The 24,772-nt window shown below is 41.7% G+C and overlaps 1 protein-coding gene across 2 annotated transcripts in view; it reads left to right on the top strand.

Annotated features, from left to right (window-relative positions):
* Nucleotides 1-24,502, top strand: part of trnt1 (tRNA nucleotidyl transferase, CCA-adding, 1) — a 210,413-nt gene extending 185,911 nt beyond the window's left edge. Inside the window, exons 2-8 of one of the 2 annotated variants that reach the window (XM_055647717.1) lie at nt 18,729-18,855; nt 19,370-19,563; nt 20,237-20,375; nt 20,514-20,640; nt 22,758-22,951; nt 23,068-23,321; nt 23,894-24,502. In XM_055647717.1, coding sequence (XP_055503692.1) covers nt 18,729-18,855; nt 19,370-19,563; nt 20,237-20,375; nt 20,514-20,640; nt 22,758-22,951; nt 23,068-23,321; nt 23,894-24,142 — 1,284 coding nt within the window. In that variant the 3' untranslated portion in view covers nt 24,143-24,502. Of the gene's footprint in view, nt 1-18,701; nt 18,856-19,369; nt 19,564-20,236; nt 20,376-20,513; nt 20,641-22,757; nt 22,952-23,067; nt 23,322-23,893 lie in introns of those variants that run through there. The other variant, XM_055647716.1, reaches the window with a different exon arrangement.
* The last annotated feature ends 270 nt before the right edge of the window (nt 24,503-24,772 follow it).

A 24,772-nucleotide genomic window follows, 5' to 3' on the forward strand; every position in this document is an offset into this window, starting at 1 on the left:
GCAGATTACATTGGATGTGTACATGAAGTAATTTAGCCCAAGTGCGTTTCCAATTTACACATTTCTGCACCCAAAAATGAACCTTGTCACTGAAATTAGAATAAATTGTATCATTTTTAATCAAAATCAATGCTCTGAGACGAGAGCTGCCATGAATTAGGAAACAAATGTATTCAGCATGGGGTAATTTGGCTGTCCTAACTCAAGTTCAAAGTCAGAAAACTAATTATTCACCATAAAATCAACCTTCAGAACTGTGACATAAAGATGAGATGAAGCTGAAATTTTAACGCTTGCTGCAGTCTTTGGAGAATCAAAAGCTAAAGTCTATAATTGCTATTAGCATTTTGTTAATGATTTTGTGTGTCAGACCATAAAAGGACACAATTTTCGGTAACACATCAGTGTTTCCACAGTTTGCATGCATGGACATCAAGGGACTTGAACAAGCCAAATGTTCAAGGCAGAGGACCAGTGAGGAAAGATCAAATAGACAGATGGGAATACTGATCACATTGTGTCCATGTTATACATGTTCATTGCATGTTATACATAGACGCAACCTGCCCCTTTAGCTGCTTATATGTCTTACAGCACTAGCCAACCTCATGGGATCCAGGATGTCCTTCAAAATCATGTTGTTGAAACTGGGTTAAGCTTGTGCCTGAATTGTCAGGTGATGAATGCATAAAGATGATCGCCAATATCAAGGAAACTGGATCAATCAATGGTTCGTTATTGTCACATGTACCGAGGTACAATGAAATTAATTTTTGCACACAGTTCAGTAAAGTATTGTTATACCCAAGCACAACCCCAATTCAGTACAAAGTGTATGGAATAGTCCACTGACACAGTATACAAGAATCGCCAGGTTCAGTCTGATCCCTGTACTCAGTCTTCTAGAGCGGCGCTCGATCCAGGCCTGATCTTAAATCTGATCAGATAGGACTATACATACAATTAATCCAGTCCAACTCGAGTACAATAGGTAGAGTAAAGGGGAGGATACAGAGTGTAGAATACAATTGTGACTTATAGATGCAGAATCAGTGAAACAAAGGGATCAAGACTTTCGTGGCTCTTACTGTAATTTCTATTCCAACCTTGTTAACTTCTGGATAACTTCTGATTTTCTTTTCCCATTTAACCTGTTTTCTGCATTCAATTATAAAATCCTGGCTTTTAAATACATGTCTATGCTGTTACTACCTCGTAAATAATGTGATCACACTGCTGGATGATCTGGTAGCTTTATGTTTGGGACTGGTGGGTAAGGAAAGAGTCAAGGACAAAATGATTACATTCAAAGGGAAAGACAATGTCAGGCAGGAAAAGGTGGGTGGGATACCTAAGGAACTTGCCTACACATGTTAACAAGTCATAGATTTCATTATTATAGAACTTATCTGCATCAGAAAGAATATGCACATACCCTTCCCAGTTGGCAGAATACAAACCACAGTCAGTTTGTTCCATGATGTCACTTGGAATGGATAATATTTGACTGGATAATATTCACCATAATGCAGAGGACCTCAGATGGAGTCTGTAATTGACCATTTACAGGTCAATTTTGGGCCGAAGATTAAATTTATTTCCATGGGAAAACCAAACATGACTATCCTTCAATGCATCTGCACTTTCACAAGAACCACCCAATATTCCGTTAGGTCTGGTGGTAACGATCTCTCTTTTTCCTGGATCATCATAAAATTCAGAGGTATTTATCCAAACTGTGCGTTTTCTTCCATTCTCTCTAATACTATAACTACATAACACATGGCCAATTTTTAGAACTTAGTAATAATAATAATAATAATAATAATAATAATAATAATAATAAATGTTATTTAAGGGCGCCTTTCAAGAGTCTCAAGGACACCTTACAAAAATTTAGCAGGTAGAGGAAAAACATGTAAGGGGAATGAAATAAATAGTAGAGACATGACTAGTACACAAAGTAAAGACAGAATTCAATACAAAACACAATATGAGGCAATTAATGCACAGATGAAAAGGGAGGGGGACGTGGGGCTAAGGATAGGCAGAGGTGAAGAGATGGGTCTTGAGGCGGGACTGGAAGATGGTGAGGGACACGGAATTGCGGATCAGTTGGGGGAGGGGAGTTCCAGAGCCTGGGAGCTGCCCTGGAGAAGGCTCTGTCCCCAAAACTGCTGAGATTGGACGTGGATGGAGAGGAGACCGGCTGATGTGGATCTGAGGGACCGTGAGGGTTGGTAGGGGGAGAGGAGGTCAGTGAGATATGGGGGGGGGGGCAGATGGTGGAGGGCTTTGTAGGTGAGGAACAGGATTTTGTAGTTGATCCGGTGGGAGATGGGAAGCCAGTGAAGTTGTTTGAGGACTGGAGTGATGTTATGCCAGGATTTGGTGTGGGTGATGAGTCGGGCGGCTGCGTTCTGGACCAGTTGGAGTCGGTTGATGTAGGTGGAGCTGATGCCAAGGAGAAGTGAGTTGCAGTAGTCCAGTCGGGAGGAGATGAAGGCATGGATGAGTCTTTCAGCAGCGGGAGGTGTGAGAGAGGGTCTGAGTTTGGCGATGTTGCGGAGAAGAAAGAAGGAGGTTTTAATGACATGGCGGATGTGAGGCTCAAGGGAGAGGGTGGAATCAAAGATCACGCCAACGTTGCGGGCCTGGGGAGATTGGGAGACAGTGGTGCCGTCGATGGTGAGAGTGGGGTTATTGATTTTGTTGAGTGTGGCTTTGGAGCCTATGAGGAGGAATTCTGTCTTATCGCTGTTGAGTTTGAGGACATTATGTTGCATCCAGGTTTTTATAGCTGACAAACAGGAGTTGATATGGGAGAGGGGGGGGGGGATTTGGTGCCAAGGTAGATCTGGGTGTCATCAGCGTAACAGTGGAAGTCCAGGTTGAAGTGGCGGAGTATCTGACCAAGGGGGAGGGTGTAGATGATGAAGAGGTGGGGGCCGAGTACGGAGCCTTGGGGAGCGCCTTGAGTGACTGTGGCTGTAGCAGAGGTGTGGTTGTGGAGAGAGATGAAGTGGGATCTGTTGGAGTGGTAGGAACGGAGCCAGCTGAGTGCAGAGCCTTCAATGCCGAGGTCTTTGAGTCTGGTGAGCAGGATGTTATGGTTCACTGTATCGAAGGCTGTGCTCAGGTCGAGGAGGATGAGGATGTTGAGGGAACCAGTGTCAGCAGAGGTGAGGAGGTCGTTGAGGACTTTGAGGAGAGCAGTTTCTGTGCTATGGAGGGGGCGAAAGACAGATTGGAGGGGTTCAAGTAGGTTATACGCAAGGAGGTGGGAATGAAGTTGTGACGCAACGATACGCTCCATGGTTTTTGAAAGAAAGGGGAGGTTTGAGATTGGGCGGTAGTTAATAAGAGAGGAGGGATCAAGAAGGTTTCTTTAAGATTGGTGTAACAGCAGCAGTTTTGAAAGAGGAGGGGACAATTCCTTGGGACAATGAGGAGTTGAAGAGATTAGTGAGGTAGGGGCAGAGAACGGGGAGGCAGGACTTCAGCAGGGGAGTGGGGAGAGGGCCGAGGGAGCAGGTAGTGGGTTTGGAAGAGCTGCTGAGTTTGGAGATTTTAAATAGGGGTGACCAGGTCAAAGTGGGAGAGGAAGCAGTGTGAAGGAGGGGTAAGGAGGTCAGTGGAGATGTTGAAAGGAGGGGCCTTGGTAGGTGGTGTAGTAGATGCTGGGGAGTGGGGTACAGGGGATAAAGATTGATAGATGGTGCTGATTTTATCAGCGAAAAAGTGGAGGAATGAGTTGCAGAGATCCGGAGTAGAGGTAGGGAGAGTGTTGGCTCGAGGCTTGAGGAGGTTGCCCACTGTTGAGAAGAGAGTTCTGTGGTTTAGGCAGGGATCGGTGAATATGGAGGAGAGGTAGGCAGATTTTGCAGCAATTAGGGCATCTTTGTAGTCAGTGAGGTGGAGTTTGTAAGCTTCAAGGTGTAAGATCAGAGGTCAATTTCTAAAAGCCAATTTTGTCAATGATCTATACATCAAGAGGCATTGGTTTGTGTCAATAGGCGCTTGTATCAATAGGTGTGTAAAACACAATTTTATTCAGTGGCTGCTTCGAAAATAGCAATCTTTATTGACACAGCTGCATTAGTGATTTTGATCACCCCTAGTTAATATTGATAAAAACTGCTCTCTCTCGAGTCTCAAACTGGAATAACATAAACTGCTTTTTATACACCTACTCCATTCAACGCTTTTGCATGCTGCTCTGTCCGGAAATGGGTCTGTGCTGTCAAAGGCATAGTTCCAGGACAGCCTGAGGTTAGTATAAACGGGTAAGAGGAGCTGTGAGAAATGAAGTAAGAGGCCAGGCAAACAAGAACAGAGGGACAATCAAGAAATCAAGAGTGGGGATGTGGGGGTAGTTAGGGAGGGGAGATGGAGAGGAGGCACATGGACCTCCTGTGCTACGACAACACATACAACAGGTACCAGACATTTTTGATACAATAAAATTCATAGTACCCATTCTTTTGAAAGGGAGCTGCTGCCAGGTTTAAGCTGTAGTCTGCTAGAGTCACACAGCAACAGTCGCAGCTGTCCCTGTCCAGTGTCCAGTTGATCGGTGACAACGCATTAGCCTCCAATGTATAAAATAAATCATTGAATTCTAGGTATGCTTCAGTTTCATTCTTCCTTGTTTAATTACTTATTAATAATAGTGATTTTCACCTCATCTCCACATCATACAAACTCTACCAGTCTAATTACCCCGTGCAATAAGACGTTTCTCCTTAAGATCTGTTGGATTGATTCATGACAAGCTTGTAATACGTGATGTCTAGTTTTGGATATCCCCAAATTAGAAAAAGCTTTGTCTAGATTATCAAATTCCTTTGTAATTGGGAAGATCTGTTATTACTAATGTTAGAATTACACATTGTAGTGTATGAAGTCGAAGGTTGGCAATTGTGGATTTTGTTTTGACTGTGGGAATTGCTGTCCTAATTAAGGAAGACATCAATTCATAGTCTACTTCTTCCAAACTCACAGCAGATGGGCAGAATAATATTGTAGTGTGATATTTTCATTAGCATAAATTATATAATCATTGCCATGTAGTGATGGAATTAAAATCACATTTTGTTCAAGCTTGTTCTATGGCAGAAAAAGATGTAAACCTTTGTAATATAGGAATAGGAGAGACAATTGCCTAGAAATTGGACTTATGTGAGCCGGCTTTTAAGTCAAGTTCAGCACAATTATGGTGAGCAGAAGACAGAATGAAAATCTTGCAGGAGCATCTCAGGCACGTAGACTTAGAAAACCATAAATTATACATAAATTCTACAAGACTGAAAAGGAACTGGACAAAATTACAAGGCATGAGTGCAAAAAATATACAATTGGGAAACAATTGGATGGCAGGGCATGAGTTAGTCTGTGGTGTTCCATTTCATTGCAGGATGAGAGTTATGTGGGTGCTGGTAGTTGTAGGAAAGTTGCTATTGCTGAACCCAGTGATGTGGGACTTCATGCTTCTGTATCTCTTGCCCGATGGTAGATGTGAAAAAAAGGCATGGCAAGGATGGTACAGATCCTTGATGATAGATGCAACCTTTTGGAGGCAGCACCTCTTGTCGATGCTTTCGATGGAGGGGAGGGTGTGCTTGTGATAGACTGGGCTGAGTCCATCTTTCTCTGTAGCTTCCAGTAATCCTGTGAGTTGGAGGTGCTGTACCAGCCCCTTGATGCAACCAGTCAGGGTACTTGCCACTGTGCATCTATAGACGTTTATAAGTGTCTTTGGTGACATGCCGAATCTATTTAAACTTCTTAGCATTTAAACTGCTAACTTCTACCTTCCAACACATTGATGGGATCATAAAGAAAGCCATCTGTTTGAAGATGGAGTTGGATCTGTAACTGGCTGCACAATCCCAAGTATAGAATGAGTAGAGCAGGGGGGTGAGCATGCTGGATACAAGACCCTGGATATACAACTCCATGCATTCACCCTATCTATTCCCCTCATGATTTTATATACTTCTAAAAAACACTGCTTAAGCCTTCAGCACTGTAATGAATGAAGTCCTAGCCAGCTTTTGGATCAGCCCCTGGAGTTCTGGCAACAATATATTTACTCTGCACTCTTTCCAGCTTAATTTCACTTTCCATTCTTCCTTAAGGAGGGTGTGTAAACATGAACATGTATGGCCTCACCAAGTCTTGCACAACTGTAACATAATGTCACAACTTCCATACTCAATACCCTGACCAATGAAGGCCGCTGCACATAAAGCCTTTTTTACCACCCTTTCTACCAGTGACGCCACTTTTAAGAACCTGCATATGTGTATCTGTTCCCTCTGTTCTACAACACTCCCAGGGCCTGTACAACACTCTCCACTGTGAAGGTCCAGTCCTGGTTTGACTTTAAAAAAATGCAACACCTCATGTTTATCAGCATTAAACTCCATGAGACATTGTACAAATCATGCATTGCACAAATCATTGATAAAAACCACAAATAGAAATGGACCTAGCACTGATTCCCGAGGCACAACACAAGTCACAAGCCTCCAGTCCAATAAAAATGGCAAATCAGCTTTGGGAATAAAAAATGGCAATGGACTGCAAGATATATCTATGCTATCTAATTATATTGGAGAACGCCCAAGATGTATACCAATTCCATTTGGTATGCTTGGTGATGGAAAACTGGTGAAAATGGGTTTGGGTGATGGTGGGGTGGTGGGTGGAGGTGAGGGTGGAGGTGAGGGTGGAGGTGAGGGTGGAGATGAGGGTGGAGATGATGGAAAAATATCATTTAACTAGAGCTTGGCACTAAGCCAATGCCCTGAATGTTACTTACCACTTTACATCAAAACTGTTTGTTATAGGCAGGCAGTTATCATAAGTGGAGATAAAAAATATGAAATTGCTTCCTGTACATTGTTCAAAAGTAAATTCTTGTAAAACATGCCTTTTTAATGGGCAATATGGTTAATGGCAAATGCAAGGGAGGTGATCAAGATTCAAAAGGACAGGAGCCAATTGAGCAGATGGACTAGCAGATGGATTGTAAACCAGATAAAAGTAATGTAATGTGTTTTGAAACATGAAATAGCATGTCGATGTGTGCAAAGAAGGAAATGTTAGTAATTAGAAAGTGGAGGTTTTACTTCACTAAGGGAGAGCAGCCAGAAGTCAATGTTGAAAGATAGACCCAGTGCTGAAGTAACTCAGTATAAATAAGCGAGTTTGGTATTCCGACTGTGCATGCCCAGGTCAAAGGTCTCTTTGCATAAACAGCCACAGGGAAGCAGTGGACCTTCATTTCTTCTGTTTTTTTCCAGCTTTGATTCTTCTAGATAAGAAAATACCGCATTCAAACTATAAAATAGTTGTAGTTATTGTTCCTTTGCTTTATGCTTTGTTGAGTGAGCAAGATCATGCTCGTCCGTGGTCAGTGTTGGGCCCGGGTCTGTTGAGTTGCTGCTGGGCTGTCCCCTCCCGGGTGTCCTGTCCATGTCCGGGGCAGCCGGAGGTGTCGGGCCGGGCTTGCAGCCAGCGCAGGAAGGAAGCTGAGTTGCTGCAGCACTTTGTGTGTGTGTGGCTGGTGCTCAGCTTTTGCCGACGCCGGGATGGTTGGCCGCTGGCGGTCCCTGGTCCGTCGGGGAGCGGGGTTGGGCTGGACTTGGCACTTCTTCTGCGCGCAGGCTGTGGGCCTGGGACTGCTGGAGTCGTCGGTCCAGGGCTGTCGGTTGGCCTGGCGGGAGTTGAGCTGGGTTTGGCGCTTCTTCTCCACGCTGGCTTTGGGCCTGGGGCCGCTGGTATCGTCGGTCCAGGGTTGTCGGTTGTCCTGGCAGGACAGGCATAGTTGAGCTGGGGTTGGCGCGTCTTCTCCACGCTGGTTGTAGGCCTGGGGCTGCTGGAGTCGTCAGTCAGGGCCTGTTGGTTCGCCTGGCGGTATTTGAGTTGGGGTTGGCTGAAGAATTCCATTGCCTTGAAATTAGCAGGATAGTGAAATTTGTTTCCGAAACTATCATTGTTGTGTTCCAGTCTGGAATACATTAATTTTCCTATAATGTGACCACACGGCACCCCCATTCCTCAGTTTAAAAATATTTTTGTACACATAAATTATGAATAAAGATAAGAATTTATATAGTTTCTTCAGCCAGCGCTTTGTTCACTTTTTCTTTATGGTGAATGACCTTTGACAAATCCCATGATTCTTTGCATTTTTCGGAATACCAAACTCTTTTATACAAAAATCTGACATAAAGATGAGGGAACTTGAAAATGATAACAGCGATGTCTTGAGGACAGTCTATATTACTGTTGGGATGTGCTGGATGTCCTCAGATGTATGAAGGTAGACACATCAGACATATTCAAGGATACTGTGGGAATCCAAAGAAGAAATTTCAGGTATCCAGGCTGAGAGCTATGAATCGTCATTAGATATGGGTGATGTGCTGGAAGAGGTTCCACGGCATGGTGGCACAGAGGAAGAGCTGCTGCCTTACTGCACTCACAGCCCCAGAGACCTGGGTTCGATCCCGACTACGGGTGTCGTCTATACGGAGTTTGTACGTTCTCCCCGTGAGTGACCTCGTGGGTTTTCTCTGAGATCTTCGGTTTCCTCCCACACTCCAAAGATGTACAGGTTTGTAGGTTGATTGGCTTGGTATAAATGTAAATTGGCCCTAGTGTGTGTAGGGTCGTGTTAATCTGTGGGGATCGCTGGTCGGTGCCGACTCAGTGGGCTGAAGGGCCTGTTTCCGAGCCGTATCTCTAAAACTAAAACTGAATTGGATAATGGCTAATGTTGTACTTCTATTCAAGAAGGGCTGCAAGAATAAATCTGGGGTAAAAAAAACAGTAAGCCGAACATCTGTGGTAGAAAAGTTACTGGAGAAGATTCGGAAGGATAAATGGACATGCATTTGGAAAGATTGACATGGTCAGCATAGATTTGTATATGGGAAGAAGTGTCTCACAAATATGATTGAGTTTTTTGAATAAGTAACCTAGGTTAATGAGAGCAGGGTCGTAGAAGTAGTCTGTATGGATTTAAAAAGGGCCTTTGATAAGTTTCAACATAGTACGTTGGTCTGGAAGGTTGGATTGCAAGGGATCCAGGGAGTGCTAGCCAACTGGGGCAGTTGTATACCTGTGGGAAACACGAGTAAGTACATAATTCCCTGAAAATGGCTTAGCAGGTAGATAGGGTGGCAAAAATGGCTTTTGGCACTCTGGCCTTCTTTAGTCAGGGAATTGAGTATAAAAGTTGGGATGATATGATACAGTTGTAGAAGATGTAGGTGAGGCCACACTTGGTGTATTGTGTTTAGCTTTAGCCATTCTGTTATTGGAAATATGCCATTAAGCTGGAAAGAATACATTAATGATTTACAAGGATATTGTCAGGACTCTGGAGCCTAAGGGAGAGACTGGGCAGGTTCTGGCTTTATTCATTGGAGCGCTGAAGACAGAGGGGTGATCTTATGCAGGTACTTAACGAGTGGCATAGATATGGTGAGTGCACATACTATTTTCTCCAAATTAGGCAAATCAAGAAATAGATTTAAGGTGAGAGGGAAAAGATTTAATTGGAAACTGAGGAATACCTTTTTCGCACAGAGGGTGGTGGATATATGGAACATGCTACCAGAGGAAGTAGCTGGCGTAGCTGCGATAACAGCATTTAAAATATGTTTGGACAGGTACATGGATAGGAAATGTTTAAAGGGATATGGGGCAAATGGGACCAACTAAGAAGGGGCATCTTGGTCAGCATGGACGAGTTGGGCTGAAGGGCCTGATTCTGTACTGTTTGACTTTCTGACTAATCTCAGTGAAAGCAATGAATGATCCCCTAACAGAGGCTCTCAACAGAAAACGTCTGTTTTTGTGATGCTCTGTACATCATTTAAGCAAAGAAACAAGATAATGATGCATCACCATAACATGGCTGCAAAATAAATTTCTTCTGTGACATTTGTGTTTCTGAAAGGTCACAGTGCTGTTGATAGCTCTTCCGACACATTAATGAAATTATATCTGCTCCATAATTTCAGCATTATCACTCATTAGATACAGATCCTAAATTCTTTGCTCAATGCAAAACAATGCAATACTTGCTGCAAATACTTAACAACAAAACATCATATTATGCAGAATACAAAATAAATTTTGGTCGGGCGTAATAGAGTGTTATAAAAATAACTAGATTGCGCCAATCTGCTTTCGCTGGAAATGATAAAAATCAAACATGTTCCACCGTAAACCTTATCAAATTAACTATGTTGGCATTTAAAGAAAGAACAGGAATTTTTATTTTGGAATAACAATCTGTTAGATAACAGAAGTCAGTGCTTCCTTGGTTTAATTTGGAAAACCATTTCAGAAAATGAATTCAAGTGTTGATATTCTAATGTCAGATGGTGGGTCAGAATTTTTAATGCAAAATGTCAAGGCTCATTCCAAAGAAGATGCCAGAGCTTTTTGATTTTGGATGCGTTTAGACTTCCAACAAACACCCCCATCCAAATAACTGTGACAGCTGCTGAGATTTACAGAAATAAAAATATCCAAGACACATTTTGTTCATGTGTGATGGTACAGAAAATGTAAATTCTAGAGACCTCTCTCACTCATTTTCTTTAAAGTTTACATTGCAGGTTTCCTGCTTAACTGATCTTGCTAACTCGATCAGCAATACGGTTTTATTTCAGTTAGAGGTATTGCTCGCTGTAGTTACCACTGGATATTTTTGGTTTACAAGGTAATAAACTACCTTCTGTTGTATCAAGTCCAGTCTACTTAGTCCAGCACATACACAATTAAGCACTCCACCATCCCACTCCCCCTGCCCCCACAAACTTACAATCTCCTCAGGGAGGGAAGGAGAAAGAACCTTGACATCTTTGCAACAACAAAGAAATACATTTGCAGCAATTTCTCTCTTCATCTATTACTTTGATGTTATTTGATGCTCCCAAATCTCCTCCACAGATACGAGTGAATTCAGAGCAACTCATTTATTTTCCCCTGTTAAAAATAAAACCACCTTGGTTGTTATAACAATCCTTCAAATTACAATTTGCATAACTAAATGGCTTCATAGGGAAATTATATAAACAAGTTTCTCAATCAAAAAAGCCAATAGTGGTTCTGGAAATGAAGGTACTTTATAAATGTGAACTATATTTCATTGCACAATTTACACTGATAGATATACCCTCTATTTGACATTTAAACAATTGCATTGCTATGGCCACTTGTGTTTCTCCATTCATTTTTTTGTTGAAACATCAGGCACGGCAAATAAACAGAATGGAAGGGAACGAATTAGAGGTTCTGACATATTTTTCATGAACCAATGAATGTATTAATGGAACTATAATACTAATTTTCACTGTGAAAAAGTAATTGTAAAAGTAATTAATCTGGGTGCATTCAAGCCTAGATTAAAAAACTGTAACTTTAGATTCCCTGAATTACACAAAATCTGGTTCATTGCATCAGTTGTCAACAGTATGCTTTTGTGATGTCTTACAAAAAGGTTTCTGATAGAGAAAGGGTCCTTGCATGTCCTAGCTGCACAGGTTATTGGTGAGACCACACTTGGTGCTCTGTGCAGTACTGGTTATGTTAATTATTGTCACATGTACCAGCGTACAGTGATCAGCTTTGTTCTGCATGCTCTCCAAACAGTTCAGATATACCATATATACTGTAAATACAATCAATTCAAACTCAAAAACAATAGATAGAGCAACGGGGAAAATGCAGAGTGCAGAATATAGTTCTCAGCATTGTTACACATCAACTCCTTAGACAAAATCCAATGTCCTCAAAGGGTTAGAAATGAATCGAACAGTACCACAGCCTATGGAAGGACCGTTCAGAAGCTTGATAACAGAAGGGAAATAGCTGTTCCCGAATCTGGTGGTGCCCTCATTCATGCTTCTGTACCTTCTGCCGGGCAGGAGCAGAGAGAAGGAGGACAGACAATGGTGGGACAAGTTTTTGATTATGTTGGCTGCTTTTCTGAGGCTGCGCAGATGAAGTCAATGGGGTGGGGGTGGGGGTGGGGGAGAGTCTCGTGAGTGTGATGGACTGGACTAAAAGTACAACTCTCTGCAGTTTCTTGTCGTCTCGGGCAGAGCTGTTCCAAAATCAAGCTATGATGCAACCCGACATGCTTTCTATGCTTTCTACAGTACATCTGAAGAAGTCTGTAAAAGTTTGTAAGAGGCAGCACAGTGGTGCAGCGGTAGAACTGCTGTCTACAGCGCCAGAGACCTGGGTTCAATCCTGACTACGGGAGTTGTCTGTACGGAGTTTGTATGTTCCCCTTGTGATCCCATGGGTTTTCTTCGGGAGACGTTAGATTGGCTGGAGATTTTACTTTGTAGTAATAGAAGGCTGAGGGGTGTCTAGGATCCTGAGAGAAAGTGAATGCTCACTACTATTTTCCCAGGGAAGAGGATTCTTAAATTGGAGGGCATAACTTCAGGTGAGAAGGGAGAGATTTAAGAGGGACCTCAGGGGCAACTTTTTCACTCAGAGTGTTAACCTGCATCTGGAAGAAGCTGCCTGTGGAAGCTATAGAAGTAGATATAATTACAACTTTCAAAAGACATTTATGCCCCTATTCCACCTAGGCTATTTTTTAGGCGACTCCAGGCGACTAGGCTGTCCCAAATGGTCGCCGGGGTGCCACCTGTATGGCCGTGAGTAGTCTCTTCAGTCGCCCAAAGAATCGTAGTGTGTTTCTGGTCGCCGCTGGATTTTGAAATGTTCAAAACAATGAGCGCAGCTTGACTTTTCCTGACATAGGTGCTGTCGTAGTTTGTCGCCAGGATGACGTAGGTTGTCGCCAGTGCTGACTTCGGTGAATTCCATTGGCGATTACCGATCCAATCACCGTTTTTTCGGCGACCTGCTATGACTATGACAGTCGCTGGCAGTCGCTGAAAAAATTGTCTAAGTGAGACAGGCCCATAAGAGAGATGTATGGGCTGGAAGGGTTTGGTAGGCTATGGGCCAAATGGGACCAGCTTAGCATGCCAACTTGATTGCATGAACATGCTGGGCCAAAGGGCCTGTTTCCGTGCTGTATATTTCTATGGCTCACTGTCAACAGCGAGTTTGCTATGTCTAAAATGTTTAGAGCAAACTAGATTTTTGAGGTTTTTCATCATTCCTACCTATTTATTATTTCTGATATTTATGGCAGAGATTCATATTACCATCCTATAAAATCTAAAAGTGTGTAAAAGCTAGAAGCGTGTAAAAAGTTCTAGAAAATATGAATCAATTCTTCAGGAGCAATTTTTCTGCATCAAAAAATCAACAGCATTTATGAAATGTCCAATGTACCTCCTTCACGGTTATCAAGAATTTTGTGAAGCAAGTCCTCTCTTTAGCATGCAAAGACTGTTTGAAATGTGTGGCCAGCATCCTGAAGTACCCACTGGGCATGAATTCAAGAATCTATTTGTTTTTACAAGAAACTATTTAATATGGAAAACAGAGACAATTTGAACTTTTGTTGGAAAACTGAGATTTTGCACACATGTAGTCAAAATATTTTCAGGCATTTACCAAGGCAGAAATGGGGCTCAAGTGAGTAAGTTAACAAAAACCCTAACATCGTTATTAACCTATACGTGAGGAGTGATATATGCCACAGAATCACCAAAAAGCTACAATCTCTGTTACGTACATTCTGTCAAGTGCTGGATTAAATTTAAATTTATTTGCAAAACAGTAAGACATACGTTCGTTTTTCCATGACAACATACTGGGATTGACACAAAGGGCATTACTCTGACAACATCACTTAGCAACAAGTCAATTATAATGTACTCTGCGATTCTTTGGGGGAAATATGCACAAGACGGAAATATGGCTCTCCTTCCACAAGAGTAGGACATTTCAGAACTCATGAAACGGAAAAATTAATCCTGCAAACAAACGCAGCAGGGACGGAGACTCAACTGTTACATTTGGTGCTCTCAAGGTACATCAATGAGACCAAGGGTGGACGAGGAAAGCATATGCAGAGCACCCAATTTCTGTCCGCCATGGTTATTTTGTGCTTCTGATCGCATGTCACTTCAATTCCCGTTCCCAATCCCTACTGTCCTTGATCGTCTCCGCTGCCACAGTGAGGACAAAGACAAACTTGAAGAACAACACCTCATTTTCCACCTGCATCGCCTCTAAATCATGAACAACAAATTTTCTGATTCCAGGTAATCCACACCCTGTGGTCCTTTCTCATTTCTATCAAATCACCTAGGCTCTCTCTCCATCTTTATTTATCTTTCTGTCCGCCCATCACCCAAACACCTGTCCACCTGGATTTCCTCTCCAATGGCCTATCCTTTCTATCTCTCACCCCCATCTCATCTGATCATCATCCTGCCATTACCTGGTTCTAGTTTCAGCACCTCCCCCTCCCCCCAACTTGGCTTCATCTGACGCTTTCCCCCCTTTTTTCATTACTTGTTCCTGCATATCACCCATCAGCCTGTTTTTAAACTCCCCTCTCCTCGGAAGAAGGGTCGTGACTCGAAAAGTCAACCATCCTTTTTCTCCAGAGAAGCTGCCCGGCCTGTTGAGTTACCCCAGCACTGTGTTTATCTCCTCTCATCCATTTGCTAATCACCCTCCACCTCACTTGGTTCCACCTATCACCTACCAGCCCCTCCCTCATCCCTCCCTCTCTTCTTTTCCACTAACACTCTCAGGAAGCTGAGCTTAATGTAGGGTCCTGACCTGAAACATTGATCTCTGCCTCCATCTATTCAGCTTGACCTGCTGAATAACATCAGCAGTTTGTTTCGTTGTTTTTTTAAAAAATCGCTCCTGTTAAATTTTCCTGTTTTTACATTGCCCTCAAGTGGTTGTTATACAAATTGCATCCACTAGTACCATCAACACAAACAAAATTCAGGTTGATTAATCTTGCAGTTTCCACTGCATTATTGCTCAGGTTAATAAAGGACATAAGGCACTTCATTAACAAAACATTAAGTAAATAATCTGACTAACTTTTCTTAATTTTCTTTTTCACTCCGATGCAGATTTGATTTGCTGTCCAACCTATTTTTCTGTAATGACCCGATATCAGCCACTAAAGATTCTGAAGAAAAGTTCATTTTATCTTTCACATTTTCAGGCAGAAGCTCATTAGGAATGGAATCACAAATAAGAACGTGCACATTACATTCGTACATTAGTAATCCACCTAGTTATATCACAATATAATTGCAGATCCACCACTGATTTTCCAGCAACTGGTGGTCTGGCGCCTCCTTTAATCCAGTCAAAATTACAGCCGATCTAAGGGACAAAATTGCCCCGTGGCCGGAGCCGGCAGATCCATTCCCAGAATCGACTTCCAGGACCAAGGTTGGTATCTCCATCACTCAGTGGCCTAGGCAAACTGTTCCAGCACTGTTGGACTCCTCTCGGAGGCCACAACTTCAATGTGCCAGGGCAAAGGTGACAGGCAAACAACAATCCTCCCTTATGCCAGGTATTATTCCAGATCTTTGAGTGCTTAATGCCCATTAATTTCAACGCCAAATCATTGAAGCATACTCGATGTGCATAGATCTCTGAACACAAAACAGATTGGGAGCATGGGAAATGAGTGGCAATACGGAATAAGAAAGGTGATCAGCTTGGCTACGCTGAATGGCAAAGCTGGCTCAAAGACCCAGTTTTTCACAACACAAATTCTCTCATCACAAATTGCACTTGGCAGCCATCTTCTTCAGGCCACTCAGTCAGCATCAAAAATCAAAAAAAGGTGCAGATGCTGGAAATACACATCAGATGAGGCCACATCTGTGGGAAGAGAACCAGAGTTAATGCTTCAGGTCAAAGCCCCGTGATCAGAATCAGGGACAAAGTTAGCAATGGTTCTCCAATATGACCTTGTCAGGCTGTTGCGAAAATGGCCATGGGACAGCTCTCTCGATTTCAGAACATCCAAATATTGTGTCCAAATCTAATGCTCAGGATACAGCCAAGTGGTACATCAAGTTTTATTCTATGTCATTGTGACTGGAAAACAATTGCTTATAGCTCACTTCAGAGGCAGTTAATTTCTGTGAGACTGAAATTACATCAAAGGCACCATACATTTCTTACATCATTACACAAGGCCATTTGATCCATCATTTAGACTTTACAGCATGGAAACAGGCCCTTTGGCCCACTGAGTCCACACCGTCCAGCGATCAACCCATACACTAGTACAATTCTACCTGCTTAGTTCAAAATATTTTTTGAAAATTGCTGGTTGTTGTATAATATTAATAAATTATGAGATAATTCATGGTGAATATAGATAAGGTAAACAAGGTAGACAGGTCTGAAGAAGGGTCTCGATCCAAAATGTCACCCATTCCTTTTATCTGGTGATGCTGCCTGTCTCGCTGAGTTATTCCAGCATTTTGTGTCTATCTGCAGTTTAAATCATCATCTGCAGTTCCTTACTACACACAAGGTAAACAAGGTGTTGTCCACAGGTTGATCGGATACATTAAAAACATTATCAGCATTAAAAATGGATCTTTTACCTGCCAAGTCAGCATGTTCCCTTTATTTAAGCAATGCATTAACACTGATATTAATTCACTTGATGAATTCCAAAATACATACATAGTAACCATCAGGCTACTCAGATTGTTAACCTTGAGCCAGAAGACCCTGGATTTCAACTTTCAACAGATAATCTTGAGGGGCTTAGTTATTGACTTCAGGAGACATGGTGAAGTACATGTCTCAATCAGCATCAAAGTGGAAATGGTTGAGAGATTGACATTCCTGGGCCAATATTAATTTTCATTGTATGAAAGAATGAATGAATAAGTTTATTGGCCAAGTATTCACATACAAGGAATTTGCCTTGGTGCTCCGCCCCCGCAAGTGACAACGACATACAGTGACAATCTCAGTACCAATGACAATAAGAAACTAAAATAAAACCTTGCCGTACTTGTGCATACAATAAATTCAACTTGCTGCATGCACCACAACATCTGTATCTTAGTGAACCTCACTCCCTGGCAGTCTCTTTCCATTAGGATAATAATCCACCTTTTGACACCAGATAAAATTGCAGCACCTTCTCTCTCTCTCTCTCCTTCTGAGCATCAACCGGGACTCAGTACTAATGTCTTAAACCCGACGGCAACCAATTGAGTCAAAATACAAAGTGCCGGAATACCCAGCGGCTCAGGCAACATCAGTGGAGGGAATTGATAGAGTCAATATCCTTTTTCAGATTGAGGCTGCAGTCATGAACAACAACAGTCGGCTGCTTCTACCTTTTCTTACCGCCATTGACCTCTTCGTCCATCCACCGGCTGCTTTATCACAATCTCTAGCAGGCAATTTTTTTCCCCCAAAAAATAAAGTGAATTCTGAATATTTAAAAATATATACAAAACAAGAACAGTGCAAAAACTCTTCAGACATTCTCAGCGGCTACACATACATTTATTTGCGTTATATTTGGTAATATTCACAAAACTACCATTATACCAAGCACCCATGCCACTTTTGTGTCCCCCTGGGTTGATATCCATTCACTTTTGAGGGGTGTTTCAGCCAGTCCACCCCCCCCCCCCCCCCCACAATGTCCAGCAGTAGAAGGACCCTAGACAAGGCGCTAGAACAGGGGTTCCCAGCCTTTTTCTTCCTGTTTATCCCTGGCAACTTTAATAGCATATAGCAATGTTATTTCACTTGTCTATGAACAATTAATGATGAACAGATACCAGTATACCAGAACCAAACACAGTCAGTCAATGAGAAAAAATATGTACAAATCCAGAATCAACAAATTTACCCTCTAGGGGGGAATTTACCCCAGGTTGGGAACCCTTGCGCTAGAAGAACCCAACAGAGCCCTGGCATTGGCTGCAACAAGCTTCAGCGAATCCCTCAGCACATACTCCAACAGTCTGCAGCGGACCAGTCGGCAATATTCTCTGACGGACATCTTGCTCTGCTGGGAGATCGATTAGATTCGAGCAGATCAAACAGCATCTTTCACCAAGTTGATGACCTTCCAGCACTTGACGTCCTTCTCTGAATGTGTGTCCAGGAACAGTCCGTAAATTAGAGACATACGGTCATAAGCGATAGGAGTAGAATTAGGCTATCGGCACATCAAGTCTACTCCGTCATTCAATCATGGCTGATCTATCTCTCACTCCGAACCCCATTCTTTTGCCTTCTCCCCATAACGTCTGACACTGTACTAATCTAGAGTCCTCCGTAAGGGAGCTGTCTGTGATAAACTGTGGCAAGGGTCCTTGCATCATTGTCCGGACTCTTTTCGCTAAATGACCGCAGACGCACGTGCTAACCAGATAGTGCGGGACATGTGGCGCAGGCGTGGTTACGTGGAGCCGGCCCTTACCAAATATGGTTCCCCTGGGGCATGTGCAGTTTGACCAACAGGGCCATATACAGATCACATGATCTGGGTTGCCCCGCCCCCAGGAGTGGCCACGCCTTTGTGTTGATCACGTGATCCACGGCAGACCGGCCTACAGGAAAGGCCGCGCCCCTTTACCTGCCACGTGACCCTGGCGCCGCTCCAGCGGTGGTCACGTGACCCTGCAGGCGGACCTCCCGGGCTGGCGCCGCTCTCGGGCCGTGGCCACGCCCCCTTTCCGATCACGTGTTCCCTCCCTGGCCGGGGTGGTGCGCAGGCGCAGCGCCGAGTTATGTGGAGGCGGACATTACGTGTCGCCACTGCAGCCTGGGCTCGGAGCCGGGGCCTGTTCACCATGCAGCAGATCGACACGCTGCACTTCCACACCCTCTTCACCGACGGCCTCAAGTGCATTGCAGGTGAGGTCGGGGCGAAAGCGAAGGTTAGGGACGGGCGCCGCCATCTCAGGGACCTCGGGCCTCGGGTCCATGGTCCTTCCACTCTTTCCCTTCGCCCTGTTTCCTTCCCCTCTCCCCGCCCTCCTCCATTTGCAGTAGGGTCAGCAATGCCCGATGAGTGTCCGAGCCGCCCCTTCTGTGCTCCACTCCCGGCAGAAGCGGACTAAAATAAAGCATGTTGTTTGTAATAATCCCTCCTTGCTGCTTATTTTTTTTGCAATGATTCCCTCTGCCCCTCTCACTCTTCACTGCCACTTTTTCCTGGCATTTATTTTGCAATAGTTTCACCTGTCCTCCCACCCTTTATTGCTGCTTATTCCTAGCTTGTTTTTTTTTTGCAATAATTCCCCCTGCCCCTCTCACCCTTCACTGTTGCTTATTCGTGGCATGTGTTTTGCTATGATTTCCCCTGCCCTTGCATCCTTCAGTTGCACTTCACGGGGTAACCGGCATTGCACTTTCCCCACTTTCTCAGAATTGTTCGTTAAAAACAACCACGAGTTGAGGATAGCAGGCGGTGCTGTGAGGGACTTGCTGAACGGGAAGCAGCCAGAAGATGTGGACTTCGCCACCACCGCCACCCCTGACCACATGAAAGAGTTGTTCCAGACTGCGGGCATTCGGAGGATCAACAACAAAGGGGAGAAGCATGGCACCATTACTGCAAGGGTAGGTCTAAACTACCACTCGGTTCTCTTGTGGAACACAGTGTTATTTTTGTATTAAGATCGCAAGGATTGCTGTCAAATCTCAGCTCTGGCCTTTGGTGTGAAAATATTAAATACGTTTTAGAAATATACTTGCTGGAAAAGCACTGTAAACCCGTTTAAACAATTAGTGTATATATATTCTTTCAAAGTAAATTAATAATACTGATGACCAACTGTGGTTGGACAATTGGCTAAAACTCGATCAGATTAATATGTTGACCTTTCCCCACATTAAAGTATGAAATTCAGATGTATTTGCAGATCTCTCACTGGATTTGAATGAACGAATAGTTATTCAATTTCCATTGTACACTTGATGTCAACGAGATATAAAGGGTTTTACAAATATTTTATAGGGAAGTTTTATATGATGGAATTCTTAATACCTTTCCTCTCTGAACTTGATTTGAAATGTACAGTTCCATGTCTGAATCATAATGAAAACTCCAAATGTACATAAAAGCATAATTATTTTAACACTGAAATGTATTAAAGTATGCCTGATGTGACAGATTCTTGTAGTCCTATGAAATTTCAGCCATTTAAATTAGTTGTAACATGAATAAATCAAAATTAAGTCATTTGGAGTTTGTGATTAATTTTAATGTACCTTTTTAAAATTTCTGACATAGGTGCATAATCAGAACTTTGAGATTACTACATTGCGAATTGACGTTGCAACAGATGGAAGGCACGCTGAAGTACAATTCACAACAGATTGGCAGACAGATGCTGAACGCAGAGACCTTACCATCAACTCAATGTTTTTAGGTATTCAATTTTAGGCTGCATCCTCCATTGACCTGTTATATTAGTGTTTCCATTCTACCAATGAGCCTTAAAAAAAAATATCCTCAATGTAATTTATGATGTATTGAAACAGATTTTAAGTTTTCATTTGTTTCTCAGGCCTTGATGGTACTTTGTATGATTATTTCAATGGCTACGAGGATCTGAAAAACAAGAAAGTTCGATTTGTAGGTGATCCGTCACAGAGGATACAAGAAGATTATTTGAGAATAATGCGATATTTTAGGTTGGTGTAATTTTCTTTCATTAACATCAAATTAAAAGTGAATCAATTAAAAAATATCTTGCATTGGGTTGGAGCAAGTCTTGGGATTTTCACGGACATCATAGTTGTCGGATGACCTAAAGGAACTTGTTTTCCTTCAACTACAAATAATGAGCAGGGAACAGGAGAATTGCAAGTACATAGAAGCAAAATAATAATCACTTGTAAAGTTTAAAAATCATTCCAATCCAAATATTCTTACATGGTAAAATTATATTAAAAAGAGATTGTGAAGATATAAGAGACTGCAAATGCTGGAATCTTGAGCAAAAACAAAGCTCTTGGGAAACGCAGTGAGTCATGGAGCCTGTGTGGAAGGAAATGGACAGTCAGTGCTTGAGGTCAGGTCAGGTTAAGATATCGGTCCCACTGAATTCCTCCAGATAGTTATTTTGAATCCTGAAATCTATTGCAGAAGTTTGGGGATAACTATAAATAGATTTGCGTTATGCATGGCTATTTACATGCTTCTGAGCTCTTGATTTGGTTTCATTATTTGAGAAATATAAAATTGCCTGGAATAGAGTATTAGTGTGCTGTATTTAGTCATGCAAGGTGAATTTTGTATTCAGTTGATTTGTTTTGCATGTGGGTGAAGTATGGATTAGCCAGACTGAAGAAAGCTGCCTTGGGTAATTTTGTACCGTTGAGAAAGTACATTTTATATAATGTTCGAAATAGTAACTAAAATTTTGATGTAACAGTATGTTTAGAATAAAGTTAATAAACTATTGTTTCATTACACATGATCTAAAGTGCTTTTCCATTGTATATTTATTAAACTCATCGCCAAAGCACTTTAAGTTCATATTTTTCCGTGCACTTAGGATGTATTGAGATAATTGCACGCTAATGGTACCACAGCAAAATGTTGATGTCCACATAATTTGCATTGTTCAGTCACTCCTTCAGAATACAGTTGTCCAATATAATCAGGGAGAAGGTTCAGAATATGTTATTTCTGTTGGAGAAGGACTACATTTGTGGGTTCCCTCTGTGCCATCAGGTTGAAACCATAAACATATTTAAATAAATTATATTTTAATAATTATCATCCTCCTGGTCGTGTTTTAGGGCCTGCGGGCAACAGGTTTTGACCCCGGCTGCCTTTAATCCCTGTACTTTATTTTCACCCATATCATGAACTAAATTCGTGTACGTGTATGTGCTTTCACCCAGATCCACATCCACTGGTGCAGGAGATCTGACTCCCATGCTGAACTTGTGCTGATTTCCTGCATTTTTGATGCTGGCATGATTGTAAGTGAGACCACCACCAACAAATCAATATATAAAATCATTTTTTTTTTTAAATGATGTTATAGTTCTGACAACATTTCAATTACAAATAGTCAGGGCTTCTTGTCGATCTATGCATGGCTGCTTCCCCCCCATGCTTATTACCCTGTCACACCCCCCTTCAAAAAAAACTATGCAGAACACAAATATTGGTCCAAGTGTTTTACCTGATCCTTCATGTGCCAGCGTATTTAACAAATCTTTCCCTTTATGTGGGATCATTTAATTTTTTGAGATACTTGGGTAATTATTCTAATTCAGTAGTTTCATTGTTTTGCTATTGGTAACTTATGAGAGCAAGGATAAGAAAACCATTGACCAAAGTTTCTTAGCATATTCATTCAAGTTAGCGATTATTTGAACAATTTTGTTAACTAGTTATCTTCGGAGTGCCAAATATCAATGTTAATTTTCTAACAAATGAGAAATCTGACACTTGACCATTTATAATCCACTAATTATGAGTTACTCCAGCATTTTATTTCTACATTATGATCACAAATCTCTTCTCCAATGTGTTTCAGTTATTTAAATTCTCTTGACAGTGAACAGGTTCTGGTAAACTGAGGGATCCCGAGAATGTAGAGCCCTACCCTAGGAACCAGTTTAAGCTTACCCTTCTCTCTGCAGTCAAGCCAAATAACTTGAGGCATTCAGGCCCACTGGAATTCCTCTGCAAGAGTGGCAAGACTACTGATACCATATAGTGTGATGTAGATAATAGCTACGATTCTGAAATAAAAATTGGTTAATTGGCCTGATAACTTAATATCTTTTAGGTTTTATGGCAAGATTGCCAAAGAATTGGGAGACCACGATCCCAAGACGTTGAAGTCGATCAAACAGCATGCAAAAGGCATGGCTGGAATTTCTGGTGAAAGAATCTGGTTTGAGCTGAAAAAAACCCTAGTTGGAAACCATGTTGCTCACCTTGTCGGTCTAATTTATGAACTGGATATAGCTCAGTACATAGGTAGGCATATAAATCTGCATATTTTCATTTGAGTCAATCATCAATTCATGTTATGCACTATGCATAATTTTTGTATTGAATTATTAATGTTTTCAAACCTCTCCAATCTTTTGCAGGATTGCCAGTCATTGAAGGCAATCTGGAAGAACTAAACAGGGTGTGCAAAAATGTGGAACATCACTCTCCGAAACCTATGACTGTTCTGGCAGCACTTTTTCGAATACAAGACGATGTTCTACGACTTGACTTAAGGCTAAAAATTTCAAAAGAGGAAAAGCAACTTGGCTTGTTCCTAGTTAAGTATCGAAGAGACTTAATAAAGGCCGATGGTCCAGATCCGCTGAAACCCTACAGAGATTTTGTTATAGATGTAAGTAATACATGAGTTAAATGAAAAAGAAATGGGAGAATTGCAATCTGGAACTTTGGATATGTGTAAACCAATTCCGTATAATGAGACGTTGATGAAAATGATGTGGTATTTAGCCATTTTTTTAAAATGGCAAATTCATTCTCATATGCACCATTTACAGTTTATACTACTTTAAGCAGGTGACAATGGGATCATGAACACAATATTCAGGCTGGATTAATAACATGCAGTGTGAAATTTTGGTTTGAATTGAGCATTATGATACTCCATTTGATCAATAGATAATTGAGCATTTGATCAACAGATAATTGATCAATAATCATCCAATAGCCATCTGCTAGGTGTTGAGAGGTCTGGTTTTGCCATAAATGCTTTTATTTTATTTTTTAGCTAAGATGTTAAAATCATGGAACATCATGAATCTCTGCCCATCTTTCCCCTAGTCTACAACTTAGTTCAATTATTAATTACTGTTACACAGTGGGCTGCTGAAGAGTTGTTGTTTTTTGTACTGTGGGTGTATTTAAAATGTAAGTGGGTTTGATTTCAGTTTTCTGCTCAATTTTCAGTCCAGAGAACCGGAAATGCAAAGCAAAGTGTGCGAATTACTGAAGTACCAAGGAGAGGAGAAGTTACTGAAGGAAATGGAGCAGTGGTCCATACCACGCTTTCCTGTTAGTGGCCATGATCTGCGAAGAATAGGAATAATTTCTGGAAAGGAAATTGGAACAATGCTGCAGGAACTTAGGGATACGTGGAAAAAAAGTGGTTACCTGATGGATAAGGAAGAACTACTAAGTATTGTAAAAAGTCCTTAAACAGCTGTCCTAGACATTCAGGCATTGACAACATTTTTTTCACTCAGTTTATGTCGAACATTGGTTACCATCAACCAGTCTAATTTATATATGTGTGTGTATTTATATGCTTATTTCATTGTAAATTCAGTTTTGCGTTGCTTTCACAATGACCACTAATTTACACGCATGTACATTCTAAGTAACATTTTGACTCAAAATTGGATGGATTTAAGTGCAGATGATAGTTTTGTTCCAATCTATTTGCACGTTCAAAGTTTGAACAGTTTGAGTTGCTAAAAATAATTGGCATTGTGCGAGATGATGTGCTGTTAAGGACTGGATTGTAACTTGGTTATATAAATTGAGTTCATGTTCACCTACATCATGGTCTGGTTTGAATACTTTTAGTATCGAAGGACACTTAAAGAATCATGAAAACATTTTACTGTTTTGCCTTTTAATATTATGGTTGTATGTTGTGTTATTAATCTACTTGATCTTTTAACTTTTTTGTGATGAATCTCAATTTTGCCATCCAAAGCTCTTCTTAAGATCAGCATCATTGCAGTGAATAGAAAGGGTATGAATGCAAGAAAAATAATATAGCCATGGAATGCTGCCTTTAAAATAGTATTTTTGAGAGAATCC

This window comes from Leucoraja erinacea, chromosome 16 (assembly GCF_028641065.1).
Source record: "Leucoraja erinacea ecotype New England chromosome 16, Leri_hhj_1, whole genome shotgun sequence".
Classification (NCBI taxonomy): domain Eukaryota; kingdom Metazoa; phylum Chordata; class Chondrichthyes; order Rajiformes; family Rajidae; genus Leucoraja; species Leucoraja erinaceus.